The sequence below is a fragment of the Leuciscus leuciscus genome (genome assembly GCF_965113295.1).
Source record: "Leuciscus leuciscus genome assembly, chromosome: 19".
NCBI lineage: Eukaryota > Metazoa > Chordata > Actinopteri > Cypriniformes > Leuciscidae > Leuciscus > Leuciscus leuciscus.
In genome coordinates, this window is record NC_138743.1 from 30,982,243 (window position 1) to 31,004,102 (window position 21,860).

Sequence of the window (21,860 nt, forward strand, 5' to 3'; positions counted from 1 at the left end):
AATAACGTTACACACTCCCACACTGACTGTCATGTTTATTTGATTCATCCCCAGTTTCGGGTGTGTGGCTTATAAGCTGTTATGGTTTCAGTTCTCACACATGTACTGTAAGACAGAACCCTGTTAAAGCTGTTCCTGGTTGAACTGACAGATAACTGGTAAGCAGTCATGTGATCCTGTGAACACAGATTGCTTGATAATGTCCATGATGGATTGTTTCATAAGTGAATGACAGTTCACTATAGTAAATGTCTTTCCGTGCATCACCAATGTCTGTCTTCAAACAAATCGTGCCACTCTGATCCTCAAACTGGTCCCCTTTCACAATACTGATGAGCTGATAATGGCTTCAAAGATTTGAAATAAGCCTTGATTGGACTGTTCAATGTGATGGTATCATTTTGACCATTGAACTAAATCAATTGCGCTGTTCTTATACCATTGACATGTCACTCTTGTCCACGTTATAGTTTGACCTTTTGAAACCCATTGAGCAACGATCTGCTGAGTCTGACCAACAAAAGATCAATTTTGGTCAACATAAACACAAAGATGCAATCATGACACAGTGTTACATGCTGACATTTCACTTTACTGTATTTTGATTTCCATTCATTCTTTCAAAATATCTCTGACTGCACAGGTCCTGTTCCAAAAGTGAACCATCTACGTATAGGCAGCCTTTTAATGTGCAATTCAGAGACAACTTCTGTTCCAACAGGAAATTATAATTTGACAAATTTTAAAACATCATCATGTTTTACTTGCAGAGACAACAATCCCAGAATGCACGAATTAGAGAATACTATATTTATATACTATAATTATAAATCATTAAATACACTCATAATTCATTCAGTATACAAGGGTTGGACAATAAAACTGAAACACTGGCTGATATACAGTGCTATGCTTAAGTTTAGGCATGCTAAAGTTGACTAAAAAGAGGACTAAAAAATCATCTTTTGGAAATTGAACTTAATGTCCTAAAAATACCTAGAGATTGGCATGGTTTTATTTCAGTTAGCCTAATAGCTGGTTTGATTTGCATTGAGAGATGATCTTATGGAAAGTACTCCATGCCAATCTCTAGGTATGGTGAAGGCTATGTGATGATGTGGGGCTATTTTAATTCCAAAGGCCAAGGGAACTTTATAAGGATGCATAGTATCCTGGATCCATGAAGTAACTGGCCTTTAAAAATAAAAATCTGCCTGCCTCTTTGGGAATTTAACATAGGGGTGTCCAGACTTATGCACCCTGTATTTTAAGGAAGGACATTTATTTATTTACGATACATTATTCATTCACAAAGAAAATTGGTGTCCTTAAAGGTTGGATTTTCCCTATTTTTTTTAATTAAGGCATTAAGTTCAATTTCCAAAAGATGATTTTTTTATTCCTCTTTTTAGTCAACTTTAGCATGGGTGTCTAAACTTATGCATAGCACTGTACTGTGTTGGAGGTTTCACGCCTATATATGGTGGCCAATCTTCACTGATTTTGCATTCCATCAGTAAGAGCAGAGTGTGAAGGTTGAATTAGCTGAGCAATAAAACAGCTGTATAAAATATTGCAATCCACACAACATAATGGGAGACATATTAGAGTTCAAAAGAGGACAAATTGTTGGGGCGCATCACACTGGCTCATCTGTGACCAGGACAGATTTTTGTGTTGTATCGGGAGCTTTAATGGTATCCAGGGTTGGCATACCTCCCCATAGGATGAACCACATTCAACAGGAGTAACTGTCCATGTAAGAGGTAGCTGTCTGAAAGGGATGTCCAGGTACTAACCTGGATTGTATCCAAAATATATAAATCCACAGCTGCCCAACTCACTGCAGAATTAAATGTGAAGACTCTCCTGTTTCCACCAAAACTTTTATCTGGAGAAAACTTTTATATTCATGGTCAGGCTGCTATAGCCAAACATTTGGTCACTTGTGCCAATGCCAAATGTTGGTTTAATCGGTGCCAAATCTTGGGCTGTGGACAATGTGAAACATGTATTGTTCTCTGATGAGTCCACCTTCACTGTCTTCCCCACATCCGTGGGATTTTTAGTGTGGAGAAGCCCCAAAGAGGCTTAAACCCCGGACTGTTGCTGCCCAGAGTGGATCAGTGATGGTTTGGGCTGCACTATCATGGCATTCCGTATGATGTGCCACACTGCCAAAGACTACCGAACCATTCTGGAGGATCATTTGCACCTAATGGTTCAAACATTGTATCCTGAAAAGGGGTGCCGTGCGTATCAGCATGATAATACACGAATACACACCGCAAGACTTGTGACAGAATGATTGTTGAACATGAAAGGGAAGCTGAACATCTCCTATATGGCCTGCACAGACACCAGATCTAAATATTTTAAAGACACTTCGGGGTGTTTTGGAGGAAGTCAAGTCAAGTCAAGTCAAGTTTATTTGTATAGCGCTTTTCACAATACAGATTGTATCAAAGCAGCTTCACAGTATTAAATTAAAATAATACAACAAAGTTTTTTTTTTCAAGAGGAATTTATTGATTGATAAAATTAAATTAAATATCCCCAAAATATCCCCAACTGAGCAAGCCAAAGGCAACAGTGGCAAGGAACCGAAAAACTCCATCAAGTGACCTAATGGTGTCCTAAAACTCCATCAGGTGACCTAATGGAGAAAAAAAACCTTGGGAGAACCCAGGCTCAGTCGGGGGCCAGTTCTCCTCTGGCATTTATGAGCTAGAGGCCGGATTGTAGTTTGAAATATAGGATTATATGAATGCCTGGCTGAAGAGATGCGACTTTAATCTAGTTTTAAACTGGGAGAGCGAGTCTGAGCAACGAACAGTATCAGGAAGACTATTCCAGAATTTTGGAGCCAAATGTGAAAATGCTCTCCCTCCTTTGGTGGTTCTGGATATCCTAGGTATGACCAAAAGCCTTGAATTTAGTGATCTTAAAGAGCGCGATGGATTATAGGGTGATAGAAGATCCGTTAAATAGACTGGAGCTAAGCCGTTTAGGGCTTTATAAGTCAGTAGCAATATCTTATAATTAATACGGAGCTTTATAGGTAACCAATAGCCTAGAAATCTAGACGCACCCTAGCGGCAGCAAAATGTATTTTGCAGCCAGGGTAGTCTAGCAACTCTCCATTGACTTTCGGAGCTGTAAAAACCTAAATTGGGTCAGGCCAATCACATCGTGTTTAGAGTAGGCGGGGCGGGCTTAACATAATGACGACAGAGTTGCGACGGTTCCCTGCTACTTGAAAACAAAGAATGGGGGCTGCTGCTGGCGAACAGTCTTTCGAATCGGCTTTGGCCGCGACTCTGGGGGACTTGGAGTTAAGCTTTTCTTTGAGAAAAGAGCAAAGAACGGCACTTAAGTCATTCTTAAAAAAGGAAGCTGTGTTCGTAGTTTTGCTGGCCAGATTCAAAAGTTGAATCTATCAACTAACGTTAGCTCCGCTGTTGGGAAAACGCTCTGGTTGGTTCAAGCGCTGTCCTATTGCGTGCCGAGGGAATTTGAAAGACAGCCGTTTATCCCGCCCCTCGGATTGAGCCGTGTCTATGGTGTAGGCTACATCTACATCTTGATGTAGGTCTGGCTTGCCAGGCTAGGTAACCAATGCAGTGATGATAAAATCGGTGTTATATGATCATATTTTCTTGATCTCGTAAGAACTCTAGCGGCGGCATTTTGGACTAACTGTAGGAAGTCAGAAAAGGTTTTCTTCCACAAGCATCAGATAGAGGACCTGGCCACAGTTCATGTCATTCCAAATGCAAATTGATGCTGCACCATACTAAAAAAATTATTGTGGTCTTAGGTGTTTCAGTTTCATTGTCCAACCCTGTATATATATATAATTACATAATAAAGTATATTATAAAATAATACCCGAAATCCTAAAAATAAAAAATACTTATTAAAAACTGCATATTGTACCCAGTATTTGTGTTCTATTTACTTCTATTGCTTTATTAAACGTAGGGTAGGCCATAGATATGTATACATAGATGCCACATTCCACATCTCCAGACACGTCGGCCATCTTGGAGCGGTCAGCATGTCGTTACTCACGGTAAGAATCAATGATGCCACAACAATTGCACAGCTTCTGGTTGTGAAACCACTGAGATTTAAATTCCTGAAGAAATGGGCTAACCTTTCTTGAGAATGTGTTGGTAACGTTGGTAACTTTTTAATGCTGTGTTAGCTGATGCCTTTGTCTTGTTGTATTGTGTTAGTTTAGCAAAATCAACTGCCGAAGTCTATTGCAGATATAGATATTCATGCATGCACTACAGTTGCAGATGCTCAGGTAACTTTCTCTCGAGTGTTCACAGACCGGCTTTGACCGTTCCAACATGATGGATGGCTTACGTATAGTGGCCCATAGAAACAGCCACTAATGAGGACGGAATGCAATGATTGGAAGGACATTTTTTGGTCCTGAGACTCCCACAGAAGATTTGATAAATATTTAGACCACTTATATTATTGATTGCTGCTAGGATGTAAAGAGAGTTTCAACCAGTATAACAAAAAGTGTTTGTGAAAAACATTGCCTTTAATATTGCAGCAAATGTTGAGCCTGCTGTTCAGTTTCAGAGCATTCAACATTAATCACTCAATAGGTTTCATTTCAAGTAAGATGCTTGGAAGGTCATTAGATTTGGGAACAGAGTCATAGACACATACAGTCATATTTCAGTGGATTATGAAATAAAACTTGGGACACAAACAACCATTAAGTTCCAGAAATATCAATATCTTTATTGCACTGATGAGATGCCTCTCTTAAGGTAAGTTAATTAATTATGATAGGTCCATCAAGGGTGAGAATCAGAAGGCGGTGCCTTTCTCACACTTTCCATGTAGGGGTGGGGGTGCAGCCACACGAGCCAACTAAGAGGCGCAACTGCAAGTAAGGACAAGATGACAACAACAACCAACAGTATCCCACACTTCCCAACCACCCAAGCCAGTACCGAAAAGGGAATACATGCTGACATCAGAACATGTTTACTAATGGTGCATCAAGTCGCATAAATTCTCACACGCTTGCTGAGGCTTGTTGAGTGACAAGATCATTGGCTGATGAGAACATCATCACTGTCCCTCAATCATTCAAAATAAGAAACCTTTACAAATACAATGGAGAGTACCTTATTTCACTGTGTTCTACATGACGTGCTTGTCATCCAAACTTCTTTTTAAAATAAGAGTTGGTGTGACCATCTTTAACTTGAATGTGCGAGACTGGTTCAGCAACTTCCAGTCTGTTATGCTGCTTGATATTGAAAACTGGTATTTGTTATCCTATTATTTTAACTGTCATCACACTGGTTTGTAGCGAGAATTAATAGTTTTATCGTTTACTGCACTTTATTTGAGTAATTTGCCTAATGAATCGGAAGTTTTGCACGTTCACAGAAAATAGGTCAATATTGAGTTGCAAAATAAGGAGGATACAACAGCATTCTAGAAATCTTGATTAAAATCTATTTTTGTCACCACGTCGTTTACACCCTTATGAACTGCCACAATCTGTTGTGCTATCAATTATGATTACTGCTGTTAATCTTGCCTAAAGATCCCATGCAATGTAGTGGAATAGATTTCTTCCAATGGATAAAGACACTGAGCTAAGAAAAGAAAGAAACTCATTCAAGAGTCACAAAATTCTTTGTCAGACATCCGTGTTATCATTTGTCGGCTCAAATGGTAGTATTACTGTAAGAATGCAATGCATTCAAGACAGGCATGTGGGTCAGCTGTGTTTTCCAATGACATAAACGTTTGAACGTGACTGGTTCTTGCTTACTCAATCTGAAGGAATGGGACCCATTCGATGGGGAAAACGATGGGGAAAAATTCCACTGACATGGATTTTTTGGAAGCACCAATATACCCAAACTAACCAGTCTATAACACTGATCCTTTTTTGAAAACTTGTTGACATTTACAAAACCAAAATGATTTCCTCATAAATTCTAGAAGATAACTTTTAAAAATGTAAGATTGGGAGTTCAACAATATCCAGCCTCACAAATGTAATCAACCAAGCCACGAAGAGGCTAACTATTGTGGCTCTTAATGTGAGTTTATCCAGACCAAAGGTCATTGATAGATGTAGACTGATGATTTGAAATGAAGCCTGCACAAGGCTTAAGTTTTGTTAACAAAGCGAGTGCTCGCCTGACCAGCTTTACAAGCTCTCTCACCCCGCTTATCTTAACAGCCGAAAGAGCCGGTTTGACTGGAAGAACATCTATAGTCTATCGGCCCAGCCTTTCAGATCATCTAACTGCTGGTGAGGTAATGTGAGCAGAGCGCTAGGTTAACACATCAACATCCGCTTCCACAGACTTAGACAATGATATCCATAATAGCTCTCGTGAAATCGAGCGCTTTAGATTAACATAATCTGTTTAATCTTTGAGGAAATGGCGTATTGCTACAATCATTATTCCGCCAAGTCTTTAAACTATGTCAGTGCCATTCAAAAAGAAGGGATTGTAAATGTCATAATGTAGATTTTTATGACAGCTGATGATGTATGGAAAATACACTAGTGTTCGGGGTTGGTAAGATTTTTTAATGTTTTTGAAAGAACTTTCTTATGCTCACCAAGGATGCATTTATTTGATCGAAAACACAGTAAAAACAGTAAAAAAAATGCAATACTCGTAACGTTTTCAGTGTCACATGATTCTTCAGAAATCATGCTAATTTGGTGTTCAAATTAAATGGAATTTTAACGTTTAAAGGCCCGCTCACACCAAAGACGATAACGATAGAGGACGATAGAAAGTTCAAAAGAACATCATTTATTTGAAATCTAATTTCTCTCTCTCTCTCTCTCATATATATATATATATAAAATAACTAATACAGATTAAAGAAAATGATGTCAAGACAACCTGTTATTCTCATTTTATTAGAATGAGTAATCAGAGTCATCTTTCTTCTTTGTCACTGACCTAATATCACAAAAATGGTTGCTTATTCCTTCTCCACTGTTTACAGGCACTTGGCAGTAGCAAACTTGAGAACTTAATTTAAGAGGATATCTGGTGGATATTTCTAGGTGAAAGTTTACAGGGAGGCAGATGGAAAGCACACATTCCAAAACAACCTCAGGGAAAGAGAGAGGCTGAGTACCTGACTTAAGCTGGAAAAAAAAGACAATATTTTATACCAAGCTACAGCTGACATGCTTGAAACTTTAACAAATAAATAGGTAAATTGGCAACTCAAAAGACGCAGCCGCATTCCCATGGGTCGGTTCAGGTGACAATGCACAGCCACAACACCTGTCCTAACGTTTCAGCACACGTTTATCAAGAGAAGCTGGAGAGTTTAGTACCAAGATTCAAATGAAAACTTGAGGCTGAAGGGGTTGTCTTTCTGGTTGGAGTTCCAGTAACAGTTTTGTTATTCAGAGAGGTATGGGGGATGGAGAGCGTTGAAAAAGCACAGCAGTATAGCTTCCTGAGTAGAAATATCAATCTTTCTCTTTTTAAAGGCTTTATAATGCCCTCTTGAATTTATTTTACATCCTGATTTACAAGTTAACATTGGCTGCTTTGGCATATCAGAAAACAGATTCAGTTAGATTTTCCAGATTGTGTAGCTCAGCACTATTTGCATATACTATTATTACACAATAGACAAAGCACACAAACATAGTTTAGGGAGGGTTTATGTCGCTTCCTGGTATATAAGTACATTCAACTTACGAGTTAGCAACTACACACACACACACACACAAATTGTGGCCAATGACAAAAATATTACAGCTGGAGAAGGGAGTCATTTCAGTGGTCCATATTCTATCACCAGGGTGTTTTTGTGTTGCCTCATGGCCTGTGAATGTTACACCTTAGCACATAGTAAAAGTCCACAGGGAGGCAAAGTGGTGCTGGGAGGGGAACTCCCATCACAGCGGGGTTCCTGCACCCTTCCCACACAACTTTTCCCTCCAAAAAACAGCCCATCCTTCGGGCAATCAGATGTAGCCATTAAATTCAGCTGACGAGGGGTCTCTGTTTAAATACTTTAACTGGCATGTACATTAAATGTACATTAAAACAGGGTAAGATCAACATCCTTTGCTTGTAAAAGGCTAAGAAGTCCTTAGGAAGGCTTCCTCTCACTTGAGCTGAAAATGCCAAGTTTTATCACTTGAGTACTTTAGTTTATAAACCAAGGGAGCTCACGTGCCTCTGGAGTGTTTATGTATACAAAAAGATATAAACCGTGGTTAACGTCATTTAACCGCGTAAGGAGGACACAGTATAAACACATCAATCCGAGCAGCTAAACACCCTGATATTTTATTGTTATATAGAGTTTCATTAATTGTAAAAGTGCTGATGGTGGACAGCTTGTTTATGACGTGCTCCGCTGGGTGGCTGGAGGGTGTAGGACAGCCAAACCCCCACCGACACCCCCCCCGTGCAGAGTTCCTGGGAGGTTCGCACCTCCGGGAGGGATGATTATCCTGTCAGGAGCATCTTCACAGCAACCTAACAGGATCATTTTAAACCCTTCAGTTGTTTTCACAGCCTCTATGGGAACGGTCACTCCAAATGGTCAGAGGGGAATGAAGCAATGCTACATGGGAAACAGTATTTGAATAACAACAAGATCTCTGAACTCTGACCTTTAGGTTCTATTCGGGCTCAAGCAGGACTTCAATACGAGTTAAGCCCCATCAACGGCATTTGTAGCATAATGTTAATATTTGCAAAAAAATATGTTGACTCTTCCTTAGTTTAAAAAAAAAAAAAAGGTTACAATGAGACAAAAGAAGCACAAGAAGAAGAAGAAGAAGCAAAAGGGGCAAAGTAATGCAGGATTTAAAAACAAATTCTAATTTTAGATTTTTTTAATAAAATCACTTACATGAATTCTGGTTAAAACTTATTTGAGCTGTAAAGCTGTTCTAGTCATTTTTATGGTCGTTTTACGTTGACGTGGGAACAAAGTTGTAAACTGTTTCACTACCGTTCAAAAGTTTGGGGTCAGTTATATTTCAAGATATTTTTTGAAAGGAGTTAATACTTTTAATCAGCAAGGATGCATTACATTGATCTAAAGTGTCAGTAAAGAAATGTTGCAAAAAAAAAAAAAAAACTATTTCAATTATATACTAAAATAATTGAATATAAAAAATCCATCATGGTTTCCACAAAAATATTATATTTTACAATCTATGAAAATAGAGAACAGTTATGTAAAATTGTAATAATAAAAAAAATTCACAATATAACTGTTTCAAAAGCATTTAGTCTAACTTCAGACAGAAAAGGTTAGTAAGCGATTATTTCTTTTTACACTAGAGTCATGTTAACACAAATATTGTTCACATCTTGTGGCTATACTATACTATAGTTACATTTTCAGATTAGCCCACTTAATTCCATTGTAAGGGCCTCTCTAACTCAGATTTTAGCTTTCTTTTGTTGAAATTATTTTCTGTGGCAATCACCAGACATGCTGTCATTTAAGCACTGAACCCAGAATATTCATTTCAGCAAAAGTTAGGCTATGTTCACACTTAGCGTCTTTTTTGACAAGAAAAAGTTGACAACGGCGTTTTTTTAGCAAAAAAAAACGCTGGCAGCGTTCGGTTACAAATAGCAACCGAGCGCGTCTTTTGTGGCTGGCGCATATACTGACGCGTCTTGACCATGCGTCAACATACGACGAAAAGGGTACCCCCATAACGTCCATATGTGACGATTGGGGTTATGGGTAGGTTTAGGTATGCGTTAGGGTACCGCTAGGAGGCGCTGCTGGTGCGCTTCTGTCTGCGTCTCATATTGACGTTAAAGGGGTACCCTTTTCGTCGTATGTTGACGCATGGTCAAGACGCGTAAGTATATGACGTTTTGGGGTGAGACCGGGCTGCTATAACAAGAGCTGCAACCGTAGCCTAGTGCTGTGTGATGCAAAAAATGTCGAGAAAGAGAAAGTTGGCTCTTGCGTTGGCTTTTGAAGTTACCGGGGAGGAGAATGTCGGTTCACAAAGACGTTTGTGGGTGCACGACAGACAGTTGTTCTTGTTGTTATGGAAACGACAGGTCTCGCTACTCGCTTGTCATTGGTCAGCTGTCAAAAAGGCGCTTGACGTAGGGCGTTCTTTTCAGAAAAGTTGAACTTTTTTCAACTTAAAAAGACGCTCTGAGCTGCAGAAAAAGACGCCGGCGGTGGCGTCTAAAAAAGCGCTCAGGACTTTTTTGAAAAAACGGTTTACTCCATAGGGTTATAATGTAGAACAGACGCTGGCAGTTTGAAAAAAGACGCTAAGTGTGAACATAGCCTTAGAGTGGAATCTGTGTTCTTGGTCATTGTTGATAGTTGCTTTAAAAAGTGAAGGGAATGTTTCACTGGGTGTAAACACAAAGCACCATGAACTCATATAAATATGGGTGGTTTCTCTTTCTTTTTCCAAAAAGGGTAAACTCGAATGACAACTCTTAACCCTTGTCTATATGCAACAGGCTCGAGCGAGTTCCTATAAGGAAATTGTAGACTATTTAAATACAGACGTGGCACGGAAAACATTTCCTCAGAATATGTAACGGTTAGTGGAATCATAAGAAAAGGTAAACACAGCAACAACGACAAAAACCTAGTTTTGTGGTCCACGAAACAACAGAAGACAGTAAGATCTACTCAGAAGCTTATTGGTAGTGCTCTGAATTCTGCTAAAAGAGCTCAGATAAACTCACTCCATCCAGTTAGAGTGAGTTGAACCGGTATGCTAGCTCTCAGACATAAACTGCTTTGGATAACAAGATATCCTGACAAAAACTGGAACACAATCAAATGCTGACCAGTCAAAAAGCGAATGAGATGGATTAGCATAATCCCTCAAGTGACCCACAATAATGGTGGCCAAATAAGATCCGCTTTAATAGCTGAATAATGCATTGATTCTCTATACTTCTTTAAAATAAAATCTCTGTATTGCTTTAATTCATCAAGCAAATTAGTATTTGCAATTAAAATTCAATTAAAACAGTTTTTATTTTGACTCTTTAATATAAACATTTATTAAAATCAAACAAAAATGAATAATTGAAATGTCATACAGTAACATTTTACAATAAGGTCATATTTGTTAATGCATTGACTAACATAAAGTAACAATGAGCAACATATTTTTACAGTATTTATTAACCTTTGTTAATGTTCGTTTATAAAAATACAGCTGTTCATGTTAGTTCACAGTCCATTAACTAATGGTAAAAAATACAACTTTTGATTTAAAAAAAGGTATTAGTAAATGTTGAAATGAACATTAACTAAGGTTAATAAATGCTGTAGAAGTATTGCTCATTGTTAGTTCATGTTGACTAATGCAGTTTACTAATGTCAACGAATGAAACCTTATTGTACCAAATAGGAAATCATTAATATTTATTAAACTTATGTTGCATCAGTTTCCAAAAATTGGCACACATGTCCCCCTAGTGGCTATTTAAGGTCAGAAACAGTGAGGAAAAACAAATGGATATAATATTAACTGCAACATTAATATAGGAAAAATAAATAAAAGCACTGAGAAATACAAAATGTCTGATCAAGGGGAGACACAACTGTAACCACTAAGTTTGTGGATGGAAAATGTATCTAACAAACTACTATATGTAACAGAAAGATGTAGTGTAGTTAACAATACAAATACTACCAACAATACGCTTATGGTCCATTCTGTGGTTTTCCAATCTTTATCCTGTTTCAAAGGAAGACTGTTGAGTAAAAGAAATAGAGCCATAAATCATATATAGAGACAGACAGAACTATGCCAGTTATGTAAAACATGTATAGTATGCTATGCACCATAACATGAACCATTACCTCTACGTCATCTGGTCTCTGCAAGAATCTCTTGACAGCTCCTGTAGACTTGAACCAAACAATTCAGCCGAGGCTTTGAACTCTGACGGAAGAATGCAACGTGTTAATTTGAATGAATGAATGGGGCATTTATATATGACATCACACAGTGATTCCTATACAGCTGCTTCATACCTGGAATAGAGGAACGACGCTAGTCACAGTCTCAGGCTCTGCCGGGTCCTTGATCAGAATGCACAGATAGTATATGATGCTGTGCTGAGGTGGAAACATTCAAGGAGTGATTATTTTTTTCATGATTTTGATTTCTAGATTACAAAGTCCATCATGCACGAGAGCCAAATACTTTGTTTACCATATAAACGGCCTCGTTGATGACTATGTCTTTCAGCTTGCTCATCTCAATGAAGGTCGTGCTTTCTCGTCCAGATGCGTAAGATGAAGACAGTTGGATGCCGAGGGAGCCGATTATAAGAAGAGTCTCATGGTCCACTTTTACAAAATGGATATGAATCATCATCCCAGCCAGCGTGAGGATGATGGCACTCGACAGGACAGCAGTGTTCTAGACAGGCATTAATAAAAGTCAGTATAATAATCTCATTTTAGTATTATACAATTAAATATGCTTACGAGTTCATATTATTTGCATTATAAAACGTTCTTACCTCGGTGAAGAAAAATATAGCATAAGCAATTAACCATATAAAGCAGGTGCACACCATCACCTTGCGCAAGGACAGTTTCGGTGAGGTGACAGTAAACTCTCTGCAGAAAGCAGAGTGAGTTTGGCAGTCTAAAGAAATCGAGTTGCCATTTATATCTGTGAACTCTTCCTCAGCCATAGTTATCTCGCTGTCAGAATAGTATGTGAATGAGGACTTGAGTTTAACTAGCTTTGTTTGTCATTTGTCAACAGGCACTGAAATCTTCTTCTTACAGTATGGCGGTGGCAACTTAATAAAAAGCTGCATTTCCGCCATCTACTGGACTGGGGTTTGGAGGAGAGTTGGTAGATAGGCCTATTATTTGATTTTACGTGTATGAATATGAGGCTGAGCGAGAGACGGGCAGTTAATTGGGTTGTAGCAAGGATCTAAATTACCTTTATATATACAGTTGCCACTAAATTACAATTCTGTCACAATTTATTCACCCTGTTTTTCTTATTTCTCTTTTTAATGGGTTTCTAATGACGGGGTGAGATAATAATGACAATAATTGTTTAAAGTATATTTTCTAAATGTATTATGGGTGATTCTCCAACTACAGGCACTTTTGTGTCCTTGGCCTTTTTTTTTTTGTAAATAAATAAACAAACAAATGCACAAATAAATTGTCACTATGAAGTTCATGCTCCAACATCCTAGTAACCACTAAATCTTGCCCCTGTTTTCTTTTAAAAATGTTTTTGCAAGGCTGTTTATTAGCAGATTTTGCAGTTTTATGCTTGTCCCCAACCCAGACTGGCCCTCTTTGAATGTTAAAAAATTATATTAAAGATTTAAAAATATTTTTTTTTTTACATGTTTGTCTTAAGGACAAATTAAAATAATATCATACCATCTAAATTCCATATGTATATCACAGTTTTAAAATATTTTTGGAATAAAATAAGTCTGTTTATAGGGGTGGTGGTGGCGCAATGGATAAGACACATGCCTTTGGTGTGAGAGACCCGGGTTCGAATCCACTGTGAGACACCAATGTGTCCCTGAGCAAGACACTTAACCCCTAGTTGCTCCAGAGGCGTGCGACCTCTGACATATATAGCAATTGTAAGTCGCTTTGTATAAAAGCGTCAGCTAAATGAATAAATGTAAATGTAAATGTAAGTCTGTCCCCAGATTTTCCGTCATTTCCACCTCCATCAACAAAACCCACCTAGATCACCTTAAATATTTTATTTACTTGGTAATTATGGAAATAACAGTGAAAAGGACTTATTAGTTGAAGATGAAACTTCAGGCATGTGTGCTCTTCAGCACAAGAAAATAAATCAAAGTAACTCAAGCTTTATACAGAGTATTTTTATTCAGTGTCATTTCCACTTTGGCTGTAGTTCGGTTGAATTATGTACAACAAATATGAAAATAATGTATTTATGTTTATTATGAGTAAACAACATGCTAAGTTCCAAAGTAGCTAAGCCTGACATGAGGGAGTGCTAATATTGCAGAAAAACTGCTAAAATGTCATTTCCACCTCTGAGAAATTACAGGCGTAGCTTTGGACATGATATATGCCGTTTTTATGCGCTATTTGCATGTTCTCATGACACATTTGTGCTTTTGGACTGAGAACTTTTATATATCACCATTCCAGTACACTCTATATTTTTTTAATCTATATTTATATGAATGTTTTGAGCGGGTTCATATAATTTGTATATCATTTGTAAACATTATTTTTAAAACTATGAGGTATACTGTTCAACTCATATATGTTAAATAACAAAATACATGGTTAAAAATATTTTGGACTGGCAATTTAAGTAAAAATAAACAGAAACAATCTTTCCACCATAAACCATCATTTCCACCACTTTCCACCATTACAGTTTTTAAGAAAAAAATATAAGAATAACCAATGATGTGGATCTAAATGTATTTTAAATCAAGTATTAATAGTTCATTACTTACAATATATGTGTGAGTGACTTATAATAAACATAGACCTGAGCAAAAATGAAATGCTGTAGGCAAAAATCCCAACTAGTGGCAACTCGTGGCATTTAGCAAATTTAAATAAAAATGCATTAAGTTCATGAAGTATTAAGATTTATTTTGTTACATGATTAGGTAGCCACTGATGTTGTTGACTGATACATAATCTTATATAATCAGTTTTACAATATATATATTGTAATAAAATACATAAATTGAAAAGTGGTGGAAATGACATCTTTGAAACCGCTCTTCTGAAAAACTGTTAAAAATAATAATATTCCATGGAATTTTAAAACTGCCCACTGTTATATTGTGTTAGAAGACACATGAATGAAGCTAGGAAGATTGTTTTAATTGTGTTTTAAGAGTGTGAATTTTCCATAAGCTCACATTGCCAAATGTGCTCCTAGTTGGAGAATCACCCATATATAATTTTGAGAGGTGAGGTTTTCATTTAGCAATAATTCGTTACATTTATATAGCACTTTTTCTGAGACCTCAAAGCGCTTTACATAGAAGGGGGGGAATCTCCTCAACCACCACCAATGTGCAGCATCCACCTGGATGCTGCGACGGCAGCCATATTGCGCCAGAACGCCCACCACACACCAGCTTACTGGTGGAGAGGAGACAGTGATTAAGCCAATCAGTATATGAGGATGATTAGGAGGCCATGATGTACGGCCAAGGGGCAAATTTGGCCAGGATGCCGGGGTTACACCCCTACTCTTTTTCGAAGGACATCCTGGGATTTTTAATGACCACAGAGAGTCAGGACCTCGGTTTAACGTCTCATCCGAAGGATCAAAATCAACACAAACCTCATTTTCTAACAGCTGTTTTAACAGTAAAAGTGCATTAACAGTGAAACACACAGTGAGAGAACTCAAGCCCTTGATACACATCTAGTCTGATGTATTAAGGGTTCTGAATGAAGGATTTGGTGTAAAGTGCTCTCAAAACGTGGAGACTGGTAACCAGCCGAAAGCTTTATAACAAAGCTGTAGAGATCCCTTGCAAGGTTTTTTTTTTTTTTTAACGAACAACACTACACCTGAGAGAAAGTTTAACATTTAGAATACAGCCTCTTTTTTGAATGCATTTATACAGGAAACACAACACTCCATTTGCAGTCAGACTGTCAGATCTGCTAGAGGGAGAACATTCACTGTCAGACTCGTCTTGTGTCTGGTGTCTCGTAGGGCAGAATACTGCGCCATGTTAGGCAATCCTGATGCTACACAACAGTTCAGAGTACCGGGAGTTCCACTGCGGGAAACGTCCATTTCATTTGCAGCAAACCTGTATAGAAAACAGATGCAGTGAATGCAATGACATATAGCCTGCATTAGACTTGCAGACTTACACTTATATCTAACGCAGTGTGAAATGATCTGTGAGATTTAGTGTTTGTGGAAGTTACCATTGATCTGTCTTCTCATCGTAGCGCTCCACATCAGAGGTGATGCTTAATCCATTATAGCCTCCGACAGCAAACAACTGACCATTAACTATACCTGGATTTTAAGGAAAGTAAAAAGGGAAATTAATAATGTACAGCTAAACTCTTTAACTTGACATCAATAAATCTTATAGATGCAACACTTCAATTAAACATAGTAGAATTTTCTGACTCTTTGAATTAGGTAGATGTTTTTATAGTCAAACACATTTATCTTTGAAGCCTTCAACATTTTTATGGTGCAACTTTCCACTTATTGTCAATATGGGACCAAAACAAATTTTTTCCTGCATATTCATTATCATCAAATCATCATTGTAATGTTATTTCATAGTTTCACCAGATACAGATATTAACTGTCCACATCACACCTCAATGCCAAAGCTGCCGCGTGGATTGCACATTGATGCAACATCACTCCAGATGTTAGTGAGCGGATTGTAGGCCTCCGCACTCCGCAAATGACTGGCACCATCAAAACCACCAAACTTTAAATAAATACACTCTTTATTTATGTATTCTGAGCATTTGCACATCCTTGCATGCATTTACAGAAGTGCAACCTTTAAACTGTGATTGTTCCATATTTCTGTATTTGTGTCATGGTTATCATAGCTAATTAACACTATAAAACTGATATGTGTGTTTAATACTCACAGCATACACTAGATCTGCATAAGCGATCACAACTAAACTAATGCGGCGGCTACTCATGGGAGCGATGAGAGTCCACTGGTTTGTTTCAGGGTTGAAGCTCTCAGCAAAGGAGAGATACTCGGTCCCAGTAAAACCACCACAGATAAATCTGACAAACACAAACATAACATGCATGATGTTTGTGCACAATCATCACAGACTGATCAGAAAAGCAGTGTTTAAAACACTCAGTACATTTTATGATATTCCTTTTCATATTTAAACTATTCCCATGCATGCCATATCCCCATTTCACCTTTCCTTCATGCTTTACAGGCATTAAGAGTCTCCAGTAGAAGAGTGTGGAATCATGGGTAAGTGCTCTTACCCTGCCCTGCAGTGAGGTGGCGCTGGCACAACTCCTCTTTTCATTCATGGGTGCCATCATTGTCCACTGATTGGTGTTTATTTAGCCCGTCCAGAACAGCAACACTAATAAAGCCTCGGCGTTCATCCATGGGGGACACCTACAACACACCAAATACATCAGTGTGCGAACACACACCAATACACCATCTCATTGGTTCTGTCCTTTCAGTTGCAAATAAATACAATGGTATTAGTAAGTAAGTAAGTCAATTTTATTCATATAGCACATTTAAACATAGCAGAACTATCCAAAGTGCTGAACAAAGTAAAAAACTAATCGAATAAAACAGAAAACAACCAAACAGAACAGACAGAAACAGCAGCAAGATAATATTAAAATGCCAGGGAATAAAGATAGGTTTTCAATTTAGATTTAAAAATAGCAATTGAAGGTGCAAGGCGGATGTCCAGAGGCAATTGGTTCCATAGACGGGGGGCGGCAACAGCAAAGGCTCTATCTCCCTTCGATTTTAGACGGGAGCGAGGAATAGATAAAAGAGCCCTATCTGAAGATCTTAAAGAACTAGTGGATGACAGAGGAGCAATAAGATCTCTAAGATATAATGGAGCTTGATCATTAAGAGCTTTAAAAACAAGCAACAGAATTTTAAAATTAATTCTAAAATGGATCGGGAGCCAATGAAGTGAAGCTAAAATTGGGGTGATATGATCGTATTTCTTTGTCCCGGTCAGCAGCCTTGCAGCTGCACCATCTGGAGGCGTGCAAGTGATGAGTGAGGAAGACCCAAGTACAATGAATTACAATAGTCCAAGCGTGAGGTAAGAAAAGCATGAATGACCTTCTCCAAGTCTTGGAATGACAAAAATGACTTAAGTTTGGAAATTAACCGCAATTGATAAAAACTATTCTTTACAGCAGAATTAATTTGTTTAGATAAACATAAATCTGAGTCAAGAATGACTCCAAGGTTCCTGACCTGAGAGGAAACTGAAGGGAAATGGTTACCCAGCTCCTTAATGAGATTATTCCTCAGTTTTGGAGGGCCAAAGACAATGATTTCTGACATGTCCTCATTAAGTTGGAGGAAGTGAATTGATAACCATTCCTTGATGTCCCGGATGCAATCCATCAAGGTCTGAATAGAATCACCAGTGTTCAATGGCAGATACAGCTGTGTATCATCGGCATAAAAATGGAATAAAACATTGTGCTTCCTAATAATATTCCCCAACGGACGCATATATAAGTTAAAAAGAAGCGGACCCAGAATAGAGCCCTGAGGTACTCCACTAATAATAGGAGCAGAAGATGAAGAGAACTTGCCTATCTCCACATAAAAAGACCTGGGCCCGAATTCATAAAGAATCTTAATGCAAAGAGTAGCTCCTAGTGACAAAATTCTAAGAAAATTCTTAGAAATGTGGGCGTTTACTCTTAAAATTAAAGAAAAAATCCTTGTAAAGAAAACAAGTAATTCAGAAAGCATCTTAACCCTTAAAAGAGGTCGTAAGGTCAAAATTGTTAGGAGCACGGACGAGGACTTTTAAGAGGCTTAAGAGTTTCTTTAGCAGAGGAGAAAATGGCAGAAAGACGAAGAGGGAGAAGAAATGTGTTGCAGACAATGTATAACAGTGAGTTAATAAGACACTATAGATTAGATCGTGCAGGGATCATGTTTGTGACTGATCTTATTAGAGACACGCTAACATCTCCAACACAGCACAGAAATGCCATAGCGCCAGAAATGAAAGTAATCACTACATTACGATATTTGGCAACTGGGAAAATTCCATGTTTGATACATTAAAACCAACATTCAAACCACCACTTAAATAGACATGCCAGCAATCAGTGTAATTGGCTTAGAATGATAAAAATTGTTCCACTCTTTCCAATCAAATACCTTATAGGAAATTATCTGCATGGTAAAAAAAAAAAAAAGGATTTATATACACATATATAATGTGTGTGTGTGTGTGTGTGTGTGTGTGTGTGTGTGTGTGTGTGTGTGTGTGTGTGTGTGTGTGTGTGTGTGTGTGTGTGTGAGAACGGTCAAATAGGAAAAAATTACGCATGTAATTTCAAAGTGAAGGCTTAGAATAGACCCTATACTTAAAATCACTTTTTTTTTTCTTTCTTGGACAACCAACCAATCACAGTCTTCAAAAGATTGTGTCATACATAGCAACGGGGTCAACCCCGCCTCCTTACTAAGATGAAAGTTTTTGTCTTTTCCTTACTCAGAGTTGCTCTCAGATCGGTCCCGAATCGCTTTTAAGCTAAGACTCCTACGTAAAAGTTTTTATTAGGGTTTAAGAGTTTTCTTAGAGGATTCTTAGAATCTTTATGAATACGGGCCCTGTCTTATTACTATTATTATTTTTCGTAATGGTATTTTTTTTTACACAGTCATGATGGTAACTCTGGTGTATTATATTATATTATATTATTAAGCTACAACAATTGCTGGAACACAAACAAAAATGTATCATGGTTTGTATCTATTCTTTGAAGTAATGTGGAGTACAGCACATCATTCAGCACTATGGTCCATGTCAAAGTACAATCCGATACCATCACTGTACTGATCACTGCACAATACTGTTTTGTGAAGGAAGCTAAATTAAAGTTAAATGTTGACCTATAACATTACTCACCTCCTGCCAAGTCTGAGTGATAAGATTGAATTTCGTCACACTGTTGAAACACTCCACGGGGTCATAACCACCAATACAGTAGACACACTCATCCAGGACTGCAGTACCAAGATAGGCTCTGGGACACTCATCCTCTTGAGTCACACTTACCCAGCAGTCTGCCTTCGCATCGTATGCCTCAATCTCACTGTTGTAACTAGTGCCGCCCCTCCATCCTCCGATGGCCAATAGGATCGATGAGGGCAGACGTGGATGTGTCAGTTGATGCATGAGTTCTGAGTTGGTGGGTTCATCCATGTTGAGGTCAAACATAGTCTTCATTGCATTGATGATAACAGGCATGCAGTCTTCATTCTCCATCACTAACGCATTGCACTTTATATTATTGATGAATTAGTCAGATGACATCAACCCCAATCGAACCTGAAGCACAAGGGAGAGTTAGACTTTCAGAGACTGTTGCAAGACTGTTACTAAGCAGTCGTTTTATGAAAAATTTATCAAAATTAAGTGAGTTACTGCTTAAAACAAGAAGAAAAAATCTGTCAGAAGGGGAAGAAAAATAAACTTCTTTGCCCTTTGAATTAAGTTTATTTTTCTTACCGCATGCCAGGATTATTGTAGTTAAACTGAAACCCTAAAATAAAATGAAAAACCTTTTCTCGTTTTAATTTAGTCTGATGTATACTAAAATAAAATAAAATTACAGAAAAAATATGATATTAAATTATAGACAAATTTTAATATTTATATATATATATAAAAATGGCAAAACCACAAAACAAAATTTCTAACATTTAACTAACATTAAAATAAAAGCAGAAAACGTATCTTGATTTAAGAGTTTTAAGATATTTGTAATGAAAAACAAGACAAAAATCTCTGTTTAACCTTTGGCAGAAGCAAATGTGTTGCCTCCTGTTTTCTGATGCATGATTGATCCAGTGGAGGACGGCTTCAAAAACCACCTCCTCCTGTCTGACATTCAGCTCATCCTCATCAATGATCTCCTCCAGCTGTTCCAGGGAGAGCTCCAGGAACTCCTCAGGTACGTGCAGAACCTCCTCAAAGTGCTGCAGGATGTAGTGCTGTGCTTTACAGAGGAGCTTTGAGGAGGAGTAAAAGTCCTCTGTCTGTCAACTTGCAGATGCCAGTTCTCACCTAAAGTAGCTGCTGCAGCCACACATGATGATCTTGTGCACTTGAAATTCTCGATCATTTGACTTTATGATCATGTCAGTGTGTTCGCCCAGTAGCTAAACGTGCTTCATGAAACACGTCAAAAGCTGTGGCTCTCATGTTCTCCATGCTCTCTCTCAGGACTGTAAATGTATTCAGTCTCACCTCAAACTCTGATTAAAGTCACCTCAGGATTTTCTAGATCGCCTTTTATTTAACAAACGAACGAAATGAATGCTCTGCTAGTTAACTGGAGATGTTTTATTTATTTGTATTGGTACATTCGTGCCGCGAGATGTTTCAAAAGTGGTGGGGACAATATCGACCTTAGCAAAAAGTGGTGGGGACATGTCCCACCCGCAGATTACGCCTATGGAAATACATAAATGAAAAAATAATGAACGCGAAAAGTAAATAAATACACATTTCAGTTCTTAACTAAAAGAAGTTCACTGCAGCAGCTCAGGGGACAACAGCACCTCTAGGGTCACCATGGCCAAATTCCTGCTCTTTAGTCCATTCCAGATTTAATTAGGTCTGACGTTTCGGCATGACGTAGCCAGCACGTTGACTCAACGACGTGGAGGCTTATATTTTTTAACCAATGATATATCATATATTTATTTGACACCGCTTTCAGCCAATCATTTGTTTGACCAGAGATCTTACTGCATTAGACGCTATGATTAGACCATAGACTATAAAAAATAGGATTAGACGCTAATTTACCCATAACTTTACCCCTCATTGTGCCGCCTTGTGGAATAATAGAATAATTGTATCAAACAAAAAGTCTTTGTTCAACCAGCTTTGGTTTGACCAAGGCATTATCTTTGTACATGACATTTTAGATATAAATGGTGAAATCTTACAGTTACAAGATTTAAAAAAAACTAATTTAATAATATTCAATGTTCTCTTAAAGAATATAAGAAAATCTGTAAATCTATCCCAGTGAAATTGATACAGCTGATAAAAAACACAATTAGTTTTTC

General features: G+C 37.9%; 2 protein-coding genes and 1 long non-coding RNA gene across 3 annotated transcripts; 1 reads left to right on the forward strand and 2 right to left on the reverse strand.

The window, feature by feature from the left end:
• The first annotated feature begins 2,178 nt into the window (after window positions 1-2,178).
• Window positions 2,179-5,845, forward strand: LOC309482277. The gene is made up of 2 exons (XR_014200278.1): window positions 2,179-2,410; window positions 3,714-5,845. It is a non-coding gene; the product is annotated as an uncharacterized lncRNA (long non-coding RNA).
• Window positions 5,846-11,018: 5,173 nt separating this feature from the next.
• pigh (phosphatidylinositol glycan anchor biosynthesis, class H) lies at window positions 11,019-12,830 on the reverse strand. Its single transcript, XM_082147607.1, has 5 exons — window positions 12,540-12,830; window positions 12,227-12,436; window positions 12,046-12,129; window positions 11,872-11,953; window positions 11,019-11,762 (listed from the first exon to the last, which is right to left on the reverse strand). Exons 1-4 carry the CDS (start codon window positions 12,714-12,716, stop codon window positions 11,879-11,881), a joined length of 546 nt encoding a protein of 181 aa, XP_082003733.1. The 5' UTR covers window positions 12,717-12,830; the 3' UTR covers window positions 11,019-11,762; window positions 11,872-11,878.
• Window positions 12,831-13,759: 929 nt separating this feature from the next.
• On the reverse strand, window positions 13,760-20,067 carry LOC309482434 (kelch-like protein 10). Its single transcript, XM_082147781.1, has 6 exons — window positions 19,687-20,067; window positions 17,113-17,165; window positions 16,660-16,807; window positions 16,374-16,490; window positions 15,964-16,057; window positions 13,760-15,842 (listed from the first exon to the last, which is right to left on the reverse strand). The coding sequence occupies exons 1-5, from the start codon at window positions 20,044-20,046 to the stop codon at window positions 16,052-16,054; spliced, it is 684 nt and encodes a 227-aa protein (XP_082003907.1). The 5' UTR covers window positions 20,047-20,067; the 3' UTR covers window positions 13,760-15,842; window positions 15,964-16,051.
• Between the last annotated feature and the right edge of the window lie 1,793 nt (window positions 20,068-21,860).

Coding starts and splice junctions, on each gene's coding strand:
- pigh (XM_082147607.1), bottom strand. CDS start 12,716: ATGGCTGAGGAAGAGTTCACAGATATAAATGGCAACTCGATTTCTTTA. Junction 12,130..12,226: donor TCAACGAGGCCGTTTATATG/GTAAACAAAGTA, acceptor TTTCCACCTCAG/CACAGCATCATATACTATCT. Junction 11,954..12,045: donor GCGTCGTTCCTCTATTCCAG/GTATGAAGCAGC, acceptor TTCTTCCGTCAG/AGTTCAAAGCCTCGGCTGAA.
- LOC309482434 (XM_082147781.1), bottom strand. CDS start 20,046: ATGGAGAATGAAGACTGCATGCCTGTTATCATCAATGCAATGAAGACT. Junction 17,166..19,686: donor TCACTCAGACTTGGCAGGAG/GTGAGTAATGTT, acceptor GGTGTGTTGTAG/GTGTCCCCCATGGATGAACG. Junction 16,808..17,112: donor AGTGTTGCTGTTCTGGACGG/GCTAAATAAACA, acceptor TGTGTTTGTCAG/ATTTATCTGTGGTGGTTTTA.